At 47.4% G+C, this 19,521-nt stretch overlaps 1 protein-coding gene and 1 long non-coding RNA gene across 3 annotated transcripts in view; one reads left to right on the top strand and one right to left on the bottom strand.

The window, feature by feature from the left end:
• BTBD16 (BTB domain containing 16) overlaps positions 1 to 19,521 on the top strand; it is a 58,597-nt gene that overhangs the window by 20,517 nt on the left and 18,559 nt on the right. Inside the window, exons 8-10 of the mRNA XM_084772705.1 lie at positions 1,572 to 1,641; positions 3,329 to 3,459; positions 12,945 to 13,064. Coding sequence (XP_084628831.1) covers positions 1,572 to 1,641; positions 3,329 to 3,459; positions 12,945 to 13,064 — 321 coding nt within the window. The remainder of the gene's footprint in view (positions 1 to 1,571; positions 1,642 to 3,328; positions 3,460 to 12,944; positions 13,065 to 19,521) is intronic.
• Positions 1,048 to 9,405, bottom strand: LOC311592386. 2 transcript variants are annotated; one of them, XR_014777394.1, is made up of 6 exons: positions 9,341 to 9,405; positions 8,350 to 8,553; positions 6,947 to 7,100; positions 6,740 to 6,850; positions 2,180 to 2,269; positions 1,048 to 1,634 (listed from the first exon to the last, which is right to left on the bottom strand). It is a non-coding gene; the product is annotated as an uncharacterized lncRNA (long non-coding RNA). The 2 variants fall into 2 exon arrangements; XR_014777395.1 differs by lacking the exon at positions 9,341 to 9,405 and having other exon boundaries at positions 8,350 to 9,152.

The raw sequence follows: 19,521 nt of genomic DNA, 5'->3' as shown, positions 1-19,521 counted from the left end.
CAGCGCCTAATTTGGCTCTTTTAATTGGCTTATTGAAGAGAGTGGCTATACTTGGATTGGGATTCAGGTTGTGACCCTTAAATTCAGTCACAAGTTTACCATAGACATAAAATCAACTGGGTACAGTTCTCCTGTGCTCCCATGACCATTAGGGGCATGGTCAGTCTCCCTGCATCAGCAAGACTGTTCTAGAACCCAAGGGTGGAGGGTAGCTTGGTCATGACCAGGTTACTTAGCCATTCACTGGTTCTTACCTTGTTCTGGCACAGGCTTTAAAACCAGTGCATGACAGCCTGGTCTACAGAGCGAGTCCAGGACAGCCAAGGCTACACAGAGAGACCTTGTCTCAAACAAAACAAAAAAGAAAGAAAGAAAGAAAGAAAGAGAGAAAGAAAGAAAAACCAGTGCATGAAATAAAACAACTGGACACATTAAAAATATTTTTAGAGAGTTAGAAAGAAAAACAAGGATGGGGAAGCTGAAACTTTTCCACCATAACACCCCACACTCTGACCACAGGTCACCACACGTTCATTTCTGAACACCCTTAGCTGAGCATTCCGCTACGGCCAGGGGAAACTTGATGAATGACGTGAGATGGGAATTAAAATCACCTAAGCATCTAGAGACACAAGTTACTTTGCGGAGGCGTAAATGTCCTCAGCGACAGCCAGAGAGAAAATGGGCAGTGAATCTCTCTTCGTTTTCACATTGGCAAAGGTGCCACAGCAAAACAAGCTAGTAAAAGCAGTTCTCTAAAGGTGTGGGGGGCTAGGGACCCCCTGCCCACTGGCCACTCCATGGGCCCACGAGATGGCTCAGGGGGGAAAGATGCATGTCACCAAGTCCAAGAACCCGAGTTTGATCCCTAGGAACCCCCAAGGAGGGAACTGACCCCTACAGGTTGTCCTCTCAATCCCATATGCATGCCTCGGCACTCACACACCTACACACACATGCACATACATGTAGTCAATAATGCAAGTCACTGCTTAGCTTTTTTTATTTTTTTCACTTTTTTATTCTTTTGGTTTTTCAAGACAGGGTTTCTCTGTGTTGGCCTTGCTTGGCTGTCCTGGACTCGCTTTGTAGATCAGGCTGGCCTCGAACTCACAGCAATCCCCCCCGCCTCTGCCTCCCGATTGCTGGGATTAAAGGCGCACGCTGCCACACCTGGCCTCACTGCTTAGCTTTTAAGTGAATCTCAACTGAGTTTTCAATAACCACAGGGTGATAACAAACCCAGACGATGCCTGTGAGCTCCGTGGCTGTTCGCACTCTCCGCCCTCTCTGGAAAGGCAAGCATGCCTTGTGCCTGAAGGTGACCTAATGTCCGATAAGAAGGCTGAGGCACAGGACACTTCCGAGATGCCGCCTTTCCTTTCCTGTACCACCTCAGCCTCCTCCAGCTCCCTGTCCCCAGCTCACCTCGGGCTCACCCCTCCCCTCCCTCTGCACAGCAGCTCTGTCGTCCTTGCTTTTCCTCTACAATTCACACATGCCGCAGACCTGCCACGTGCTTTTTCTGACCCCATGTGGGGTGGTCAGCATCCGCGGCTCTCTCTCCACAGGTGTGTGAACATGATGCTGACCAGACTGTCACCGAGTACCGTCAAGAACTTCTACTTGGCCGGCTGCAAGGTGAGAATGGCCAGGTGGGGTTGTGGGCCCTGAAGCCGGGGTTGGGGGGTGCCAGGGCTTCAAGAGCACCCAGATCCTGAGTGTCACCCACCAGTCCTAACTCCAAACTGTCTACTCAGAAGCACCAACTCAAGAGTAGAGATGCGGGAACAAGAGAACAGCATAAAAGGCCTTAATCTTGGGATTTGAGAGTTGTTGCTAGCATGGCTTTTCTCACCGAGGTACCACACACCTCCTAGTACGCAAATGGGATCCTGTGAGCTCTTGTACCCCCCCACCCCCACCGGGCCCAGTCAGCGTGTCTGTGCTGGGGACAGTAATTTATTATCAGGGGACAGTGGACACGAGGAGGGATGCAAGCTGCTCAGAGCTCTAACTGCTGAAGGCCAGTGCTTCGTCCCAAGCCTTACCTCACGATTCCAGCACCCCCACCCGCTCCCCCAGCCACTGCTCACTGTGACTAGAGGCACCCTAGGAGACAGGCTTGTCTCAGGCCAGCGTGTCACGATGCTGCATCTCAGTGTTAGTCAAGACTCACCTGGCTCTCATCGTCGCCGCACCAGTGTCAGAAAGTCGCTCTTGGTAACAGCCCTGCATGCTGGTTGCCATTTCTCAGCAAGTCTTTAACCTGGAAAAACCCAAATCCCCAGCACATGCAAGGTCTACCAAGCCCCCCTCAAGAGCCCTCATTCTAGAAGCCTTTTCCACACGCCCCTCTCTCTTTTTTAAAAAATCAATCTGAGAATTTTGTATAGTGTATTTTAATCGCATTCACCCCATCCCTTAATCCCTCTGTTCCTTTTCCCTACCAAGGGCTACACACTTACACACTTAAAAGGCCTCTCTCCCAGCGGGTATCAATGGCAGTAGTTTCTTAGCTAGAGTGGTATTTTGTGTCCTACCTTCCCTGAAGTCCCTGTCTTTTCATTCTTACTTCTTTCTTTTCTTTCTTTCTTTCTTTATTATTATTATTATTATTATTATTATTATTATTATTATTATTATTATTATTATTATTATTATTATTTTAGTTTTAGTTTTTTGAGACAAGGTTTCTCTGTGTAGCCTTGGCTGTCCTGGACTCATTTTGTAGACCAGGCTAGCCTCGAATGCACAGAGATCCACCTGTCTCTGCCTCCCAAGTGCTGGGATTAAAGGCATGTGCCGCCACCTCCTGGCTCATTTTTACTTCTAAAACATATGCCGGAGCAGCGTCTGAGCTCCGCACAGGTTATCCACCTGACCCCCTAGACTTGCAGTGGGTCACTGAAGACAGCCCAGGCCCTTCAGCCTACAGGCTTCTGCTCAAGCAGCCTGAACAGCGGCTGGACCAGTTGCTATGTGTGACCACAGAAAGAAGGCATCTTGGAACCTTAGTTTCTCCATTGGTGAGATAGCGATTTCTGGGAGCCAACCTCATAGGGGTGGTTTAAATCAGTGGAGTTGAATACTCTAATGGTTGTGAGTATCCTCTGCCACACCAACCCTCCATACTCCCAACCTCCCCTACACACACACACACACACACACACACACACACACACACACACACACCCCACATCTATGCCAACCCCAGCGTACTTTGTATGAAAATTGGGCACATCTGCATGCAGTGACACCACAAGCCAGCAGAGGGGGCTAAGAGCCAGGCATGCTTTATCCCATCCCTTCCTGTTTGCCTCCTCAGTACAAGGAAGAGCAGCTCACTGAGGCCTGTGAGAAGTGGCTGGCAATGAACTTGGTCCCTCTGGTGGGCACAGAGATGAACCTCCGACACATCCCTCGGCACCTACTGCACAAGGTGCTGAAGTCGCCCAGGTCAGAGCTGGTGTGCTACCTCCAGGGTGGATGGGGGTTGGGGTGGAAGGGGGGAGAAGCAGCTGCTGCTGGGGAGAGGAGATGTGCCAGTAGAGGCCACACCCACATTCCAGTGAACATGCCATTTCATTCCCAATTCCCTGCTCTCCTGGACAACCGGGCAGTGGATGGGAGCGGAAACTCAGGGTGCTGTATGTGGGGTCGGGAAGAGAGAAACCCTTCAGGCTCCTTCTAGGTAAGGACCTGCTAGTGTCAGCTGTCTCCTTAACTGCCTAGGTCAGAGAAGCAAAAGACTGTTGCTTAAGTCATTTAGGAAAAAGGATCCTGACAATGTTCTTTCATATTAATTATGAAAAAGTTGGAAATCAGGGAAAGGCAGAAAAAAGAAAAGAAAAAATCTCTCACCCCAAACAAAATTTCATCTCTAGTCCCAACTCCTTTGCCAAATATTTCTAAACCTGGATGTTCATCTGCTTGCTTGGTCTCTTTGTCAAAGCTAAACACCCCGACTTTCTGAGCCCCCTGCCCTTGCTGTATACCCCTCTCCTGGCACATTGTCCTCAGAACACACTAGAGCGTTGGGACACTCTTCTGGACACTGCTTTGACCTCATCTTGACCACGAGGTTGATTCTGTTTCCAAACCAAGCACTCCACGGTGCCAGTGCCATCCCATGGCCCGAAGCAGCAAGACCGAGAGGCCTCTAGTGTGCCTCCTGCTTCTGGCTGTGACCCACACAAGCACAGTCTGTCCCCACAATTGTATGGTCTGACACAGCCCCGCCTGCGTGGACTGTCCTCAGACTCTCCACAGAGACGGCCACAACTGTGCTTGCTTCCTCCTGCCTGAGCTCCCTGTCCTGTCCTGCCAAGGTCTGCCGCCTCCTTTCTCCAGCCGTTCATGGAGCCACGGCCCTTAGCTGATTCCTAATGTTTTACCAACATTTGCGTCATCTCAGTAACTGGCCTCTGGTGCATGTGTTTCCTCTTCTCAGATTCTTTCCTTACATTATACTTCTAGAAATGATATTGCCAAGATGAGAGGACCATCTGTTCTTAATTCCTCTTTCTCAAATATTTTATTTGAAAAACTCAAGCGTCAGGGACAACAAGCATGGTGCAAAGAGCACTGGCTCGTCTGACTGTATCTATCACAGGCTGAGCGCAGCCCGAGGTGAGAATGCATGGGATAGCTCGTATGCCACCATCGGGGTGGGGGTGGGGGTGGGGCGACCTGCTGTTCACTGCTGCGATCTCTTGGCTGCCAGGGCTGCCCTGCCGGTATGGTTGCCCAATACTGTGAGGAAGGACCGCACCGTACCTAGCACTCCTTGAGGAAAAGAGCAAGATGTGAGGCTTGCTTTCTACTGCACGTGGATTGGTTCTATAGTAACGCAGAGTAGAAAAACTCAATCAACTGTCGCTGTCGCTGTCACTCCCAGGGTCACTCTTTGCCCTGAGTCACTCACCTTAGAGTTCTGTGTCTGCCTTGTTTGCATGTGTGTGGTTTTATGTACACTCACACACATAAACATTCTCTCTCTCTCTCTCTCTCTCTCTCTCTCTCTCTCTCTCTCTCTCTCTCTCTTCTCTCAACTGGAGTAAACCATGAACAGGTACTCTTTCACCTCAAAAGCCATCAGTGATGGTTTCCTAAGAAAGAGAATTAAAAAAAAAAACAATCTAATGACAAGGCAGTTACCAACTTCAGGAAGTTTGCTGTTGACATGATACTTGGTTATCACTGGCCCAGTTCTGTCCCCACTAACACTTTTTTTTTCTCCTTCTAATTCAAGGCTTAGTTTAGGAGTACACGTTATTCAGTTGCCAGTCAGTTGTACTGGTTCGTTTTTGTTATCCACTTGACACAATCTAGAGTCACCAGGGAACAGGGGACCTCAACTGAGGACCTGCCCAGGTTAGACTGGCCTTTGGCCCCGTCTGTGAGACATGCCTTGATTGATAATTGACGTGGGAGGGGCCCCGTGGGACCATCCATAGGCAGATGGGCCTGGACTGTATAAGAAAGACAGAGAGAGAGAGAGAGAGAGAGAGAGAGGGAGGGAGAGGAGAGACGGAGGGAGGGAGGGACAGAAGGGAAGAAGGAAGGGAGGGAGTTTGCCAAAAAGCAGCATTCCTCCATGGTTCCTCCTTGAGCTCCTGGCCTGACTTGCCTCACTCCTGGACTGTGACCTGGAAACGTCAACTGAAATAAACCCTTCCCTTCTCTGAGTTGCTTTTGGCCAGAGTGCTGTGTCATGGCAACAGAAAGGCAGCTAGAATATTTCGTCTCTTTGGTACTCTTTTTAGATGGCTCTTGGTGCCCACGGATAATTTCTAAAGACAGGTTCCCTCTGGGTGGATTTCAAAGGTGGGAAATCTTATTCTACTTTAAAGGAATATTAGTAGTAAAAATTTTATTTAGGAAAAAAAATGCCCCAAATGTTTGTCATATTCTTGTGGTAGAAAGTGTCCTGCTTTTAGAAGCTATCAAGATGGCTCCGTGCTTAAGAATGCTTTTTATACAACCATGAGGGCTTGAGTTCAGATCCCAGCACCCCCATAGCAAACTGAGCATGGCCTCATGCATGCCCATAAACCCAGTGCTGCAGAGTGGGTAGAGGTGGGATTGCAAGAGCTTGCTGGCTGCCGGACTAGAAGAAAACCATAAGCTTCAGGTTCAGGGAGAGGCCCTGCCTCAAAGTCCTGAGGCACACAGCGACAACCCCCTGATGCCCTCCTTTGGCCTGTGTGTGTGTGTGTGTGTGTGTGTGTGTGTGTGTGTGTGTGTGTGTGTGTAAGGGGTGGTCTTCAAAGAGTTGCTCCATGCTGGATCTTAACCTATCCTATTGCTAATTTAGATTCACCAAGTGACCCCCACCCCAATGTCCTCACATCAATAGAGGCAGGAGGGCAGCTAGGTAGAGTTCTGGTATCGAGGAACATCATTATCTAGGAAGAGCCTAGAAGGCAACTCCAGAGCGAGCAGTGGGGCACTGATGGGCCCTAGTCACTCGTGCTGTGGTTCCCTATGTTTTTCTCACTCTTGTACCCACTACCTTCCACTCCACCCTCCAACAGAGCAAAGGTCAGGACACTGAAGAACATGTAAACATGGCATCTGTAGACGTTACATAACACCATCCACCCCTCTCCTTGGAAAGGCTGAGCTGTCCCACACTGGTAACATTTCACTGAAAGAGAGGGGGAAAAAAACCAAAACAAAACATCTGACCACATCCAGAACATCGGTGATGGCACAGGCCTGACAACATACTCACCAGGCAGGAAAATAGTTCCAGAGCATTACGTGTCAAATGTCTAGACTTTCCAGCCTGACAGACAGGAGGTGGAAACTGGGTCCTATCCTTCTGGCTGTCTGGAGGAGGCACCTGTGCAGACAGGTCAGAGTTTACCTCACAAGGATCTCCATTTTCAGCCCACACTCCCTGAAGTGGACAAAGACTCAGGCAGCCCAGACTCCTCACATCCTCTTAGGTTGGAATCAATCTTCAGTAGCCACTGGCTTCACGGCAGCTCCCGTCTGCAATCCTACGCTGGGAAGGTGGAGGTAGATGGACCCCAGGAGTCCACTGGTCGTCAGCCTAGTTCAGTCAATTAGCAGCAGGCCAGTGAGAGGACCTCTCAGAAAATGAGATAGAGCAGGGTTGAGGTCAACTTAATGTCAACGTCTGGCCCCTACATACACATGCATACACATGAACACGTACATATGTACACATACCCACCCCCAAGTGTAACCAGGTTGGAGGCCCTCCCATCAAGGGCACCACTTTCTACATGCAATCAAGAGGGGACACCTCCTCCAGTAACCGAGAACTTTTGCCAGCCACAATACTGCACGGCCTCCCTTTCAGCGTCTCCACCCTTACACTACTGCAGTCACTGCCTCTTAGATCAGAGAGCTGATGAGGACCTGGGCTGGCACAGGAACCCACATTCTGCCTCCAGCATGGCACCTTCCCCCTATCCATCATGGCTGTGAGGCCTCCCAGAAAGAGGTCAACCAGGTTTGGGATACACGCCCTGAGAGGTTGTGTGAGGCCAGAGCAGGAAGCATGGGAAAGGCCAACCTTGGGGCCAGGGACTGAGCGTTCCTAGGCCCCACTCAGCTGACCTGCCAGCCACCTCTGTCACTTGACTCTCAGCCGGTCAGAAAGGCACAAGGATCCATAGCCTTTTCTCAGTGAAACCTCTACCCTGGCTGCCCAGCATTTCTCTCTGAATGTCCCTGAGCTTGACCTCATCTTTTGGTGGGGGTATTCTCTATTTTGAAAACAATCTAAAGTAAACTATATGCAAATATGCACTGCTTTCCTGACCTCCTGGGCCTCTGGGCTTAATTTGTTTTCAGAGAATGTGGTTCTCGGTTCATTCTCCTTGTAGAGGTCACTACCAGGTGACCCTGTGCTTGTAACCCCAACTTACAAAAACCTCATTCCAAGTTCTCTGTTCCTGGAAGCCAAGCGCCAAGGCCCATCCAGTTCCCCTCTACACAAAAGTGTACCTTACAACAGGAGGTCCAGTCCCTCCGTCTCCAGGATCCCCCCCCTTCCTAGCTATGACCCGGGGAAGCTCAGAATCTCAGAAACTCCCTAAACAAAAAGACACAGGTGAGATGGCTTAGCAGGTAGGAAGTATTTGCTGAGTCTGGGGTACAAGTGCCACAGAAACAAGGGAGATGTCACCTCAACAAAGTGGAAGGTGAGAGCTGTGTCTCCAAAGCTGTTCTCCAAATACAGGTCAAAACATCTGTGCACTTGTACACACACGTACACACACACACACACACACACACACACACACACACACACACACACACAGAGATATGTAACATTTTTTAGAAGAAAAAAAAGAGAGACACCCCTACCATCCTTGTCACTCCTGTCACACACTCTGACAGTAACCCCGAGCCGTCTCACGTGGAATTTCTAAAGCTGGTCCTTCTCTGGCAAACAACGATGCCTACCAAATATCGAGCACTTATCAAACTCACAACACTCTGAGTGCATTCTCCAGAGGCCTCATCCCCACAGCAGCTCTGGGTGCTGGCACTGTCACCTCCAGTTCTTACCTGTGAGGTCACAGGAAATGATTAGTCAAAGCTGTGTTTCCCCTCTCCCACGCAGTAGGCCAACTGGATTTGAGCCCAAGTTAGAATGGACTCTGACCCATGTCGTCCCCAGACTCTAGTATACCTACAAGGCCTGTTTCCTTACCAATGGTCAAGGCCAATAAGGATGTTGATCTTACTGTTTTGCACTATAAACATTAAACATTTGTGTTATCCATATGTTCAGGCACATGTAAGGAAGTCATAGGACAGCCGGTAGGGATCAGCCTCCTTCTGCCACCATGGGTTCGCGAGGATTGAACTCGGGTCGTCAGGCTTGCCGGCAAGCACCTTTGCCTGCTCTTCCATTTCTCTGGCTGATTTTACTGTAAAAGTTTTTTTTTTTAATACAGAACACAATACAGTTACTGATCTAAATGCATAAATAGTAAGATTCTGCCATAAACTAAAAGAAATTGCCAGGTGGTGGCGGTGGTGGTGCACGCCTTTAATTCCCAGCGCTTGGGAGGCAGAGGCCTGTGAATCTCTGAGTTTGATGCCAGCCTGGTCTACAGAGTGAGTTCCAGGACAGACAGGACCACACAGAGAAACCCTGTCTTAGAGAGAGAGAGAGAGAGAGAGAGAGAGAGAGAGAAAGAATTAGAAAATATTAGGCCAGGGTTGCTCACACCCAGGCAGGTGGAGCTCTGTGAGGGTGAAGCTAACCTGGTCTATATAGTAAGCTCCAGGCCAGTGAGACCCTGTCTCAAGCAAAACAAAAACCAAACAACAACAAATAAAACATTACCGACGAAGCCATTCACCTCTCTTCTTCAGTGCTATTCTGTTCCTAAAAGCAAGGACCTGGCTGGTAGGAGCTTGTAGGCACCCCTCATCATGTGAGTGGACTCTCTCTGCATACTTGTGCATCCACAAATAATGCATTATATTGTCTTGCAAATCAGCATCCTTACAGTGGTAGGAAGGGACCACAACCAACTCACTGTATCCAGGCCTTGTGCTCCCTCCCAGCCCATGCTGATGTGCTTAATCAGACTTCTAATTCTAAGTGCTGCACAGGGTTCTGTGGACCAAACCCACAACCAACTCCTTTCATTTCTCCTCTAAAGGCCTTTTATTTTATTTAGTCTTTTGCTGTACAGCATAGCAATGGAGTTCCTTGTCCATGGCCTGTTCGTGTGGGCGTGGCTTTCTCCACGGTCAGTGTGCAGAAAGGAGGTTTATTGTTCATGCACAGCATTTTTATTGAAAAATAAAATAAGAAGACAGTGTCTTATGCAAGACAATGATTTTCTCCCAAAGAACAAGTGTCAGTTAAGTGACATTGTCACGGCTGCAAGCAAATGCCAGGCGACGCACAGTGCAGGGTGGGGGCCTGGGTTCCATCTGCACTGAAGTCTCCAAAGCTCTTGGATTAATTAAAAGCGGGTATGAATGTTCTCCTTGTGGTCACTTCCTGCGGGGGCTAAACCAGCCAAGCCTAACCTTCTGATACAGACAACATCGTCATCTACAATGCTCAAGTTCAAGGACTGTGCAATGAAGTTACCAAAAAAAAAAAAAAATGACAATGCTTTCAACAAATTTATGGTTTTATATTGGGATGCACCCATCACTCTTCTGGGTCCATGTGACATACAGGCTACAGGTTGGATATGCCTGGATATGAATCCAGAGTGAGTGATAGTGTCCTAAAGGCAGAGGCCTGGACTTCAGCAAATGCCTTCATAGAAGCCAGGACCTGAGTGATGGACCCGTGACCTGACCGTCCTTCCTGTTACTGCTGACCCCTCCTTGGTATGATCTCAAGAAACTTTCTAGGCTCAGGCCTGGAAGGGCAACCGCGGCTCTAGAAGCTGCTTGGTCTTTTTCTGCTATGTTGTGGGTTCTTTTCTAACTGTCTAACTATCTGGCTCAACTGCCTTCTCTTTGATGGACTACACTCAGTCTCCTTTCTCTTCTCTAGCCCTACTGAGTCTTCTCTCTCCCTGCACCAAATGTCCTCTCTGGACTTACTCGGCTGTACTTCCGGCATGTGCTCTCTAGGCCTGCTGCACTGCCACCTGGACCCTACTCCAATCCTACTCAATCGCTCTCAGCCTCTGCTGGCTTTTTAATATCCTCTCCCTGTTCCCAGAAATCCAAGAGGCAACTGACACTGAACCTCACAGCACTTCTAAGAAGGGCTACGAATTCCCAAAGGACCAGTTGACTTTAAAGGGCCAGACACACAAAATAGATGACACGGCTTCCCCTACCCAGTTGACTAAAGTCTCTACAACAGTGGTTCTCATCCTGTGAGCTGCAAACTCTTTTACAGGGGTCGCATATCAGATATCCTGCATATCGGATATCTACATTACGATCCATAAGAGTAGTAAAGTTACAGTTATGAAGCAGCAAAAAACTAATAACTTCATAGTTGGGGATCAACTCAACATGAGGAACTGTATTAAAGCGTCACAGTGTTAGAAAGGTTGAGAGCCACCGTTCTATGGGGATGTGGCATCTGCCTTTTTGTGGCCTAGATAGGGACCAACTTGGTTCTGTCTGGTTCTGCCCAGAAATAGCATAAGAGGTGGAAGGGTTCCATTTGCATTGCTCTTCAGAGACATGATTTAGCTTGGTTTTCACCTACAATTACCCCCTGAGGTGGGAATGAAGAGCCTGTGGCATATTTTATAGCCAGGTGCTGTGCCCAGAGTCAGACACCGGAAGTATCAGTAGGCTTAAGATCGCTGAAACAGTTCCTTTGATAGTTAAGCCAGCAGAAGCTGTTAGAGAGGCTGCAGAGAGGATTGAGGTGGCTTTGGGCAGGGCAGGATTTTTTTTTTGAAATAGCATCTTACTCTGTCTCTGTCCTGGAACAGGCTGTCCTGTAGACCAGGCTGGCCTCAAAGCCACAGAGATCTATCTGCCTCTGCCTTCCCAGTGCTGGCATTAAAAGCATAAGCTGGGCATAGTAGTGCACATTTTTAATCCCAGCACTTGGGAGGCAGAGGCAGCTGGATCAATGTGAGTTCGAGGCCAGCCTGGTCTACAAAGTGAGTCTGAGAGAGGCAAGGCAACACAGAGAAGGGGGGGAAGGGGATGGTCCTTGAGGAGATGCCTCTTGCTGCTGTGCCACAGCCTGGTCTCTGGATCCAGAAGTCATCCTGCCACTTTGAGTAAGACCTGCCACTGCTAAGCACATTGTCATGTGTCAGACACTGTCCTAGGCATTTTTTCTGCATGTGGCCAACACAGTAATAGCCCCAAGGATGCCCATATAACTTTAGAACCTGTGCCTATGTCAGAGTACATGACAAAGGGGAATTGGGGTTGCAAGTGTAACAGAGGCTACCCTGGGGTGTAAGGGTCAGCCCAGCATATCTCAGGAAGGCTCTTTTCCATGTGCAGAAGGGGAAGACTCAGAGACAGAGGGCATCAGAAGATGCTGCAGTGCTGGACCAGCCAAAGAAGGGGCCAAAAGCCAAGAAATGACAGTGCTTTCTGATGCTGAGGAAGGCAGGGGAAAGATGCTCACTAGAGCCTCCAGGAGGCTAACTGTGATCCTGTTCACACCATGATCAGAGCCCAGCGAACTTCACTTTGAACTTCTGACGCCCAGAACCATGATGAATTTGTGTGATCTTAAGATGTTCTGTGTCAGTTATGGCACCAGTTGGAAACATGTGCACTGAGTCCTCCCCTCTGGTCTTCACCGCCGGCATTCTGAGAAGTGGATATGCTTGCCCTTTGACGGCTGAGCAGTCACGGTCGTACCCCAGAGATTCCTGACCTGGGATTGAGCCCAGATCTGTGTGCCCTGAGATAAGTCATTCATTTCAGCCTCAAGCCAGAAGGAGGTCCAGTGAGGCCAATGAGAGAGACACTTCAGCTGTAAAAGTTAGCAGGCAAGAAAGGATAATGGCTGACTGGAAAAAAAAAAAGAACCCAACTTATTAAGTATACCTGTTGCAATGCTTTCAAGCCAAGAGTAATGCCCAGAGCCACAATGAGTGCTGATTGAAATGTTAAATAATGTATAAGGGTAAGGACCAACTTCAACAGCTATCAAAGCAAGGTACATCTATGTCAATTTCATAGGCTTATACCATGGGTTTACAGTTAAAACCTATAACAACTTGGGAACATAGAGCATTAGTGAGAGCTCCCTAAATGACAACATCATTTCTACAGCAAGTGTGGCAGGTGGCTGAGAGCTCAGCACCCAGCATCTCATTCTCCCTTGGAGCTGAAAACAAGTTAGTAGCTCATTGTCTGAGGTCACCTACGGACTCCGCTGGCTTTGCCTCCTTCCTCAGACTCACTTCTACCTTTTCTTTTTCTTACAAATCGTTTTCTCCCACTAGTCCTGATCCTTCTTCTCTGTCTGTTGTTTTGACCAGGTTGTTTACCTTTAGTGAGTTCCATCTCCTGAAAACCTTGCTCCTGTGGGTTTACCTGCAGCTGAACAGCAAAGTCCAGGTCATCCCGATCCATGAGACCGTGCTGGCATATTTTAGCAGGTAATGCACCTCAGTGTTGATCGCTAAGATGTACGTATCTTGGTTTAAGCTATTTTAATCAATTAGTCATTTACCTATTTATTGCACGGCTGTGCATGCCACCAAATGCACATGGAGGTCAGAGGAAAACTTGTCAGTTCTCTCCCTCCATCATGTGAATCCCTGAGAGCAAACTTGGATTCTCAGGTTTGGTAGTAAGTACCTTTACTCACTGAGCCACCCCTATATCTATCTATCTATCTATCTATCTATCTATCTATCTATCCATCTATCTATCATCCATTATCTATCTATCTATGTTGTTTAAATTATTATGAGGAAAAGGAGACAGTAACTTAATTTAATTAGCATCATCTGGAGAACATAGGGTGACTGTGACTACGGAATGCTCTAAACCACTTAGAAGAGACGGTAGCACACAGTTGTTTTGCTGCGAGATGCTTCCAGGAACTGGTGTGCCCAGTAGCAGCCATGATGCAGAAGGTAATAGCTCTTTTGTTCAGGAAAATGACTGTGCTACACTGACCTTAAAATATCAGGCCAGATGTTTTCATTTATATTTTTTTAGATAGCATATAAAATTCTGGGTTTTCTGGGAATAAATGAAAAGCATTTGAATGTGCAAACGTTCCCTAGGATGAGTCCAGTTTCTTATACTCTCTGAACTTAAATGATCTGAAATTAGTATACCTCAACATTCATATGAAAAATAATAGAATAATAACACGAGTACCTTTAAGTGTGTCTTACTGGCCATGCCTGAGAATGCTTTACCTGCACAATACTAAAGGGATCTTGTTTGTTTCTCTCTCTCTCTCTCTCTCTCTCTGTCTCTCTTTCTGTCTCTCTTTCTGTTTCTCTGTCTCTCTCTCTGTCTCTCTTTCTGTCTCTCTCTCTGTCTCTCTCTCTGTCTGTCTCTCTGTCTCTCTCTGTCTCTGTCTCTCTCTGTCTCTCTGTCTCTCTCTCTGTCTCTCTCTCTCTGTGTCTCTCTCTCTGTCTCTCTCTCTGTCTCTGTCTCTTTGTCTGTCTCTCTCTCTCTGTCTCTATCTCTGTCTCTCTCTGTCTCCCTCTCTCTCTCTCACACACACACACACACTTTATCTCTGTGTGTACATGTTATGTATAGTGTCTATATATGGTGTTTAGTGTATGTGTTAATATGTGTGTGTATGTGCATGTGCACATGTTTATGTATGACTGCAGGGATGTGTATGCCACAGAACACACATGAAGGACAACCTTGTGTGCTAGTCTTCACTTTCCTCCTTGTTTGAAACAGAGTCTCCTGTTGGCTGCTAGATGGAATGCATTTGCTGGCCTTCAAGCCTCTGGGGATTCTCTTGTCTCTGCCTCCCGTCTCACCACAGGAGCACGGAGTTACAGACACACATGCTACTGTGCTGGCTTCTCATGGGTCCTCAGAGTCAGGCCCTCATGCTTGCACGGCAAGCACTTTACCGTCTGAGGCATTTCCCCAAGTTAAGGTCCACTCTGGTTCTGTAGTAATGGTTTTAAGGCTCTGTTTCCTTTGGGCCTGTGTTGACACAGAACATCATGGTGGGTGCAAAGCTGCTCACTTACTGGTGGCCAGGAAGCAAAAAGAGAGAAAGGATTAGAGTCCTACTGTCCCTTCCTATAGCACACATTAGAGACCTATTTCCTCCCACTAGGCCCAAACTGAAGGTTTCTTCATCCCTAACGTCCAAATCTAAGATATGCGCTTAGGGGAATATTTAAGGGCAAACCATAATACTTCTACATTAACTGTAAAATCACACCCATATTTCCAAGAAGATGGACGAGTCTAGTGACCAGTAGCCAAAGTTTATCCTAAGTGGCTGTAAAGAGTCTGCCCTAGAAAGAAAGCCGTGGGCCACTTTGCTTTCATCTCTGGCCCACACACCTGAAGGAACAGAAACTGGGGCCTCTTGGCATCATGAGGCATATTCTTTGCACATAGGGGTTTAGCAGATAAGCATGTCTTCACATATTAATGAGCAAATTGACCCGTTTGAGCTACATTTTATCTGTGTCCTTTTGAGCCGTCTTATCCATTCCTGGAACAGCTGTGCTCAGTGTTAACCACACAGTCTGTGTTTTTTCTTGTCTTGTTATTTGGGGAAAGCTTTATTTGGTGGCAGAATTGTGGGCACTGTGCTTCGTTTCTATATAATTTGCGTTGAACCCAAATGTTTTAGCCCCACCTCTCCCCTCTTTTAATATCCCATAGACAACCCACCTGGTGAGTCATTGCCCACCAGGAAAAATTGCTACTTGGCTGCAAGTTCCCTCTTGTCTTAGGACAGGGAGATGGGAAGTGAGTTATCATGCAGTGACTAATTGGAGCTGTGGTTGTGGTGTGCACGTGAACCCTTCTACCAAGGATGAGCTGCATGGCGCTGGCCCCCATGGGCCTTCTTTCCAGTGTGCAGTGTGCAGTGCACATGGGCACTTCTCAGCATACCGACTCACATTTGGCCCCACATCTCACACTTAGACCTACCCAACATTGCCTCCCCAACCGCTAGATCCCTCAATTTCCTTTGGGAATGCTATTCACCTGTATTCAGGACATCTCACTGGCCCAACCTAAGCAGAGATGATAGTATCTTCTTCTGGGGCAGTGCACATATTGATGAAATCATTTGTTTTGTTTTATTTTATTTCAGTGTGTAGATATTTATTTATTTTTCAATTAGTAACCATTTTTTCTTTTTTTCATATAAATTTATATTATTACACATATATACAATAAACTACCTACAGCAAGAAAACCACAAAACAATCAAGAATTATATAAATGTTACGTTCATAATGTTTTGGCTATTTGTGTTTGACAACCTTGAAGAGAACATCTTTCCTATCTTGATGGGGCTAAGATTCTGAATATAAATCAATATCTATTTCTTTATCAACTTGAAACATCTATCTAGACCTAAAAACATCTTAACCGGTAAATAGCTAAGCTTAATTGTAAAACTAAACTATCTGGTTTTCAACCCCTTCAGAGACTTGAGAAGGAATAAAATTAATTATCTGAGTAGACAGGAAGTGCAGGTAAGCAGCTTCTAGAATGAGAAAATGACAGGGACAGTTTGCTGCTTGAGCAGTTACCCAACACTCTCTATAATGTTGGAGCATCATCTTCAGCCTTCTGGCCCAATATATCTGACAGACATATTTGCGAGGCAGGAACTATTGAGGACCTGTTTACCCTGTATTGGCAGAGTTTGGCCATTGACTCTGCCTGCATCCAAGCTTGCCCATTTTTAGACAGAATTCTGTCTGTGGCAGAAATGTTACAATTACTGTCATTTAAATTGTAAGATATCTTGTCCAGAAGAGATGGAATACACAGTGAGGACCAGGCATTATGGGAACCTCTGGCACAAGATGGTCAGATTGTGGCAACAGTGAAACAAGCTGCATCACCACCAGAGAGCAGGGGTTTGCACCACAGAGCTACAGCTGTGGGAGTGGTCTGGCTGGCAGGGCTAGGAAGAGTAACCGTGTGCAATAGCCGCGTAGCTCCCTCCTCACCTGTTCCAGCCTCGTCCTAAGAAAGGCTAGAAGTGAATGTAAACATTTATGTCTGAGCTATTTCTACTCTATTTTCTTTCTTTCTTGGACTTCTACAAAATGTTCCATTCGTTCGCCAAATCCTTACTGAATGTGTGTCACGTACACTGACGCAGGAGGGGGATGGTGAAGGCGGGTAGGGGTGTGTGTGCATCACATACACTAATGCAGGGGGGGTGTGTGAAGGTGGGTAGGGGTGTGTGTGCATCACATACACTAATGCAGGGGGGGTGTGTGAAGGTGGGTAGGGGTGTGTGTGCCTTGATTCAACCAGGTGTTTTTGGAGTATGGTCAACTGTGCTTTTCTTCCTAAGTACACAGGTGTAGGAAGGGAGCCTGTGCTTCCCCTAAGCACACATGTGACACACACATGCATATATATGGGCATGCACACACTTATATACCAAATGCACATGAGAACTCAGACAGACAGACAGACAGACACACACACACACACACACACACACACACACACACACCTTGGCACCTCACAGCTGTTTCCTCCCAGTGATTATTTTAGAAAAGTAAACAGGCTATCCAGAATTAATCTTAACATCCCCTTATAAGAAAGAATAGGTAAACAGAGTCGGTGCTTTCCTCCACTGAGCAGAAGTTTCCAGTCCAGTCCACTTACTAAAGAGTTCAGGAAAGCTGGCGCATACATTTGCCTTTCTGTTGCTGTGCTCAAACGCTGACCAAAAGCCACCTGGAGCAAGAAGAGCTGGTTTTGCCTTACAGACTGTAGCCCATCATGGAAGAGAGCCATGCAGAGGCTGTGGAAGAATGCTGCTTACTAGCTGGCCCAGCTTGCTTTCCTATACCACCTAGGACCACTTGCCCAGGGGTGGCACTGCCCACAGTATCTCGGGTGCTTTCACATCAACTGTTAATCAAGAAAATGCCCCACAGATGTGCCAATCTGATGGCGACAATGCCTCTACTGAGCGTCCCTCTCCCTAGGTGAGTCTGGTTTGTGCCAAGTCAACAAAAACTAACCAGACGGCTGGTAAAACCCATTAACTTGGAAGGACCAGAGCAGGAAATGTCAAAGCCCTCTTAAAATATTATTTATTGCTGGGCAGTGGTAACATACACCTTTAATCCCAGTGCTTTGGAGGCAGAGGCAGAGGATCTCTGTGAGTTCGAGGCCAGCCTGGTCTACATAGTCAGTTCCAGGACAGCCAAGGGTACACGGAAAAACCCAGTATTGAAAAAAACAGCAACAACAAAAATAAAGTTACTTATTTGTTTGTTTCTTATGTGTATGAGTGCTTTATCTGTGTGTATTTAAACAAAGCACATGGATGCAGTACCTACCTGCAGAAGAGATCATGAGACCCATTAGTTTGGTGTTAAAGGAAGTGGTGATCTGCTGTGTGGGTGCTAAGAATCCCATTCCTGTCCTCTGGAAGAGCACCCAGGGCCCTTAACTGCTGAGCCATCTCTGCAGCCCCTAAAGTATTTCTGGAAACCAAACTGTAGAATATATGTGTGGAGAAGCACACAGACCTTAAGAGAATTTCCACGTGTGAATACACCCGTGTGACCAGACCCAGCACGTAGCATTAAGCTGTTCTGTCTTAAACCAGCTTCCCAGGCCCTGTGCTGCAAGGAGGGTGGCATGTTCTGGAACAAGGGGTTTTCAGCTCCCACCTCCCATGTTCCTTGCCTGGCCTATATCTTCTCTTGCTCTGACTGAAGCTTCTGCCTCAGTTTCCCTTCAGCATACCTCTCTGGAGCCTGAATTTTCCTTCTTCTCAGGTCCCCCTGGTATTGTGGGTCTGAGTCTTTCCCTGCTCTCTACTTCTCCAAATAACTTCTTAGCTTTCAGAAATATGGAGAAGCAGCAAGACACCTCACAATGTCCTCCAGAAATGGAAAGTGCATGAGGAGCCTGGATATAGGAGGCCCTTCCAAAGGACACCTATGGCTGCCATTAGACAGCACACGAGGGAGTAAATCTTGCCCAGGTTCCCCTTTCGGGCAATTGCCAAGAGCCTGTCTTCACTGTCAGAAAGCTATAGCACCAGGTCCTGCTGTGTGGATGATAGGGCTTGGCTCAACGTAAGAACATGGCGACAGCAGACCAGGCCACATGGATGCGGAGGTATTCACACAAACCCACCTCCTAGCAGGACACACACCGCTTGCATCACTCCTACATATGCATCATGGGTTAGTGGAGGGATGGAGGGTCAGCAGGAACAAGATCATGCGGGTCAATCCACCCAACACACTGCAAGACAAACACAGCGACTGCGAGAGGCACTGTAGGAAGGAAGAGGCAGGCAGGACAGACTAAAATCCTTCTCCTGCTGGACCTTAGAAGGGGGAAGCAAAGAGAAACCATAGGTAAGGTGCCGGAGAGGTCCTCAGTCTGCATCCTACACCTGCCATTTTTTTCCACAAAGGCTTTGGACCAGAAACCTTTGGACCATGTGCATAGAGATGACCACACTCACATCTCAGACATGAGTTGAGGAGAGGGGCCCACGAAGCCCTTGGCAGGAGGAACTGAGCAGCAGCATCTTTGGAGCACCATGAAGCCATGTTGGTTACCCCGTGTTGGGGTTAGGAGTGAGGGGTCCATTTCCTACTTCTTTGATCCCATCAGATGCCTAGGTCTTCTGCTCTGAATTAACATTTTGACCAAAAAGCCATGTTCTCTCCTCATCGTTAGCTATTGCCCCCAAATGTGTTTTTTTCCCCAAACTGCTCCTTAACATTTAATATACAGCTTCAAACATTTCTCAGATAAGCAAAATAACATTTAAACTTTAAATATTTTTTTTAATTGTGGTCAAATATACACTGGATAAAACTTGCCACCTCCTCCGTTTTTCTGCCCACACTTCAGTGGCATTATGAACCTTCGTAT

The sequence above is a fragment of the Acomys minous genome, assembly GCF_964271855.1.
Source record: "Acomys minous genome assembly, chromosome: 2".
Lineage (NCBI taxonomy): Eukaryota > Metazoa > Chordata > Mammalia > Rodentia > Muridae > Acomys > Acomys minous.
Note: the sequence above shows the minus strand (reverse complement) of the source record. Positions and strands in the feature narration are given on the sequence as shown.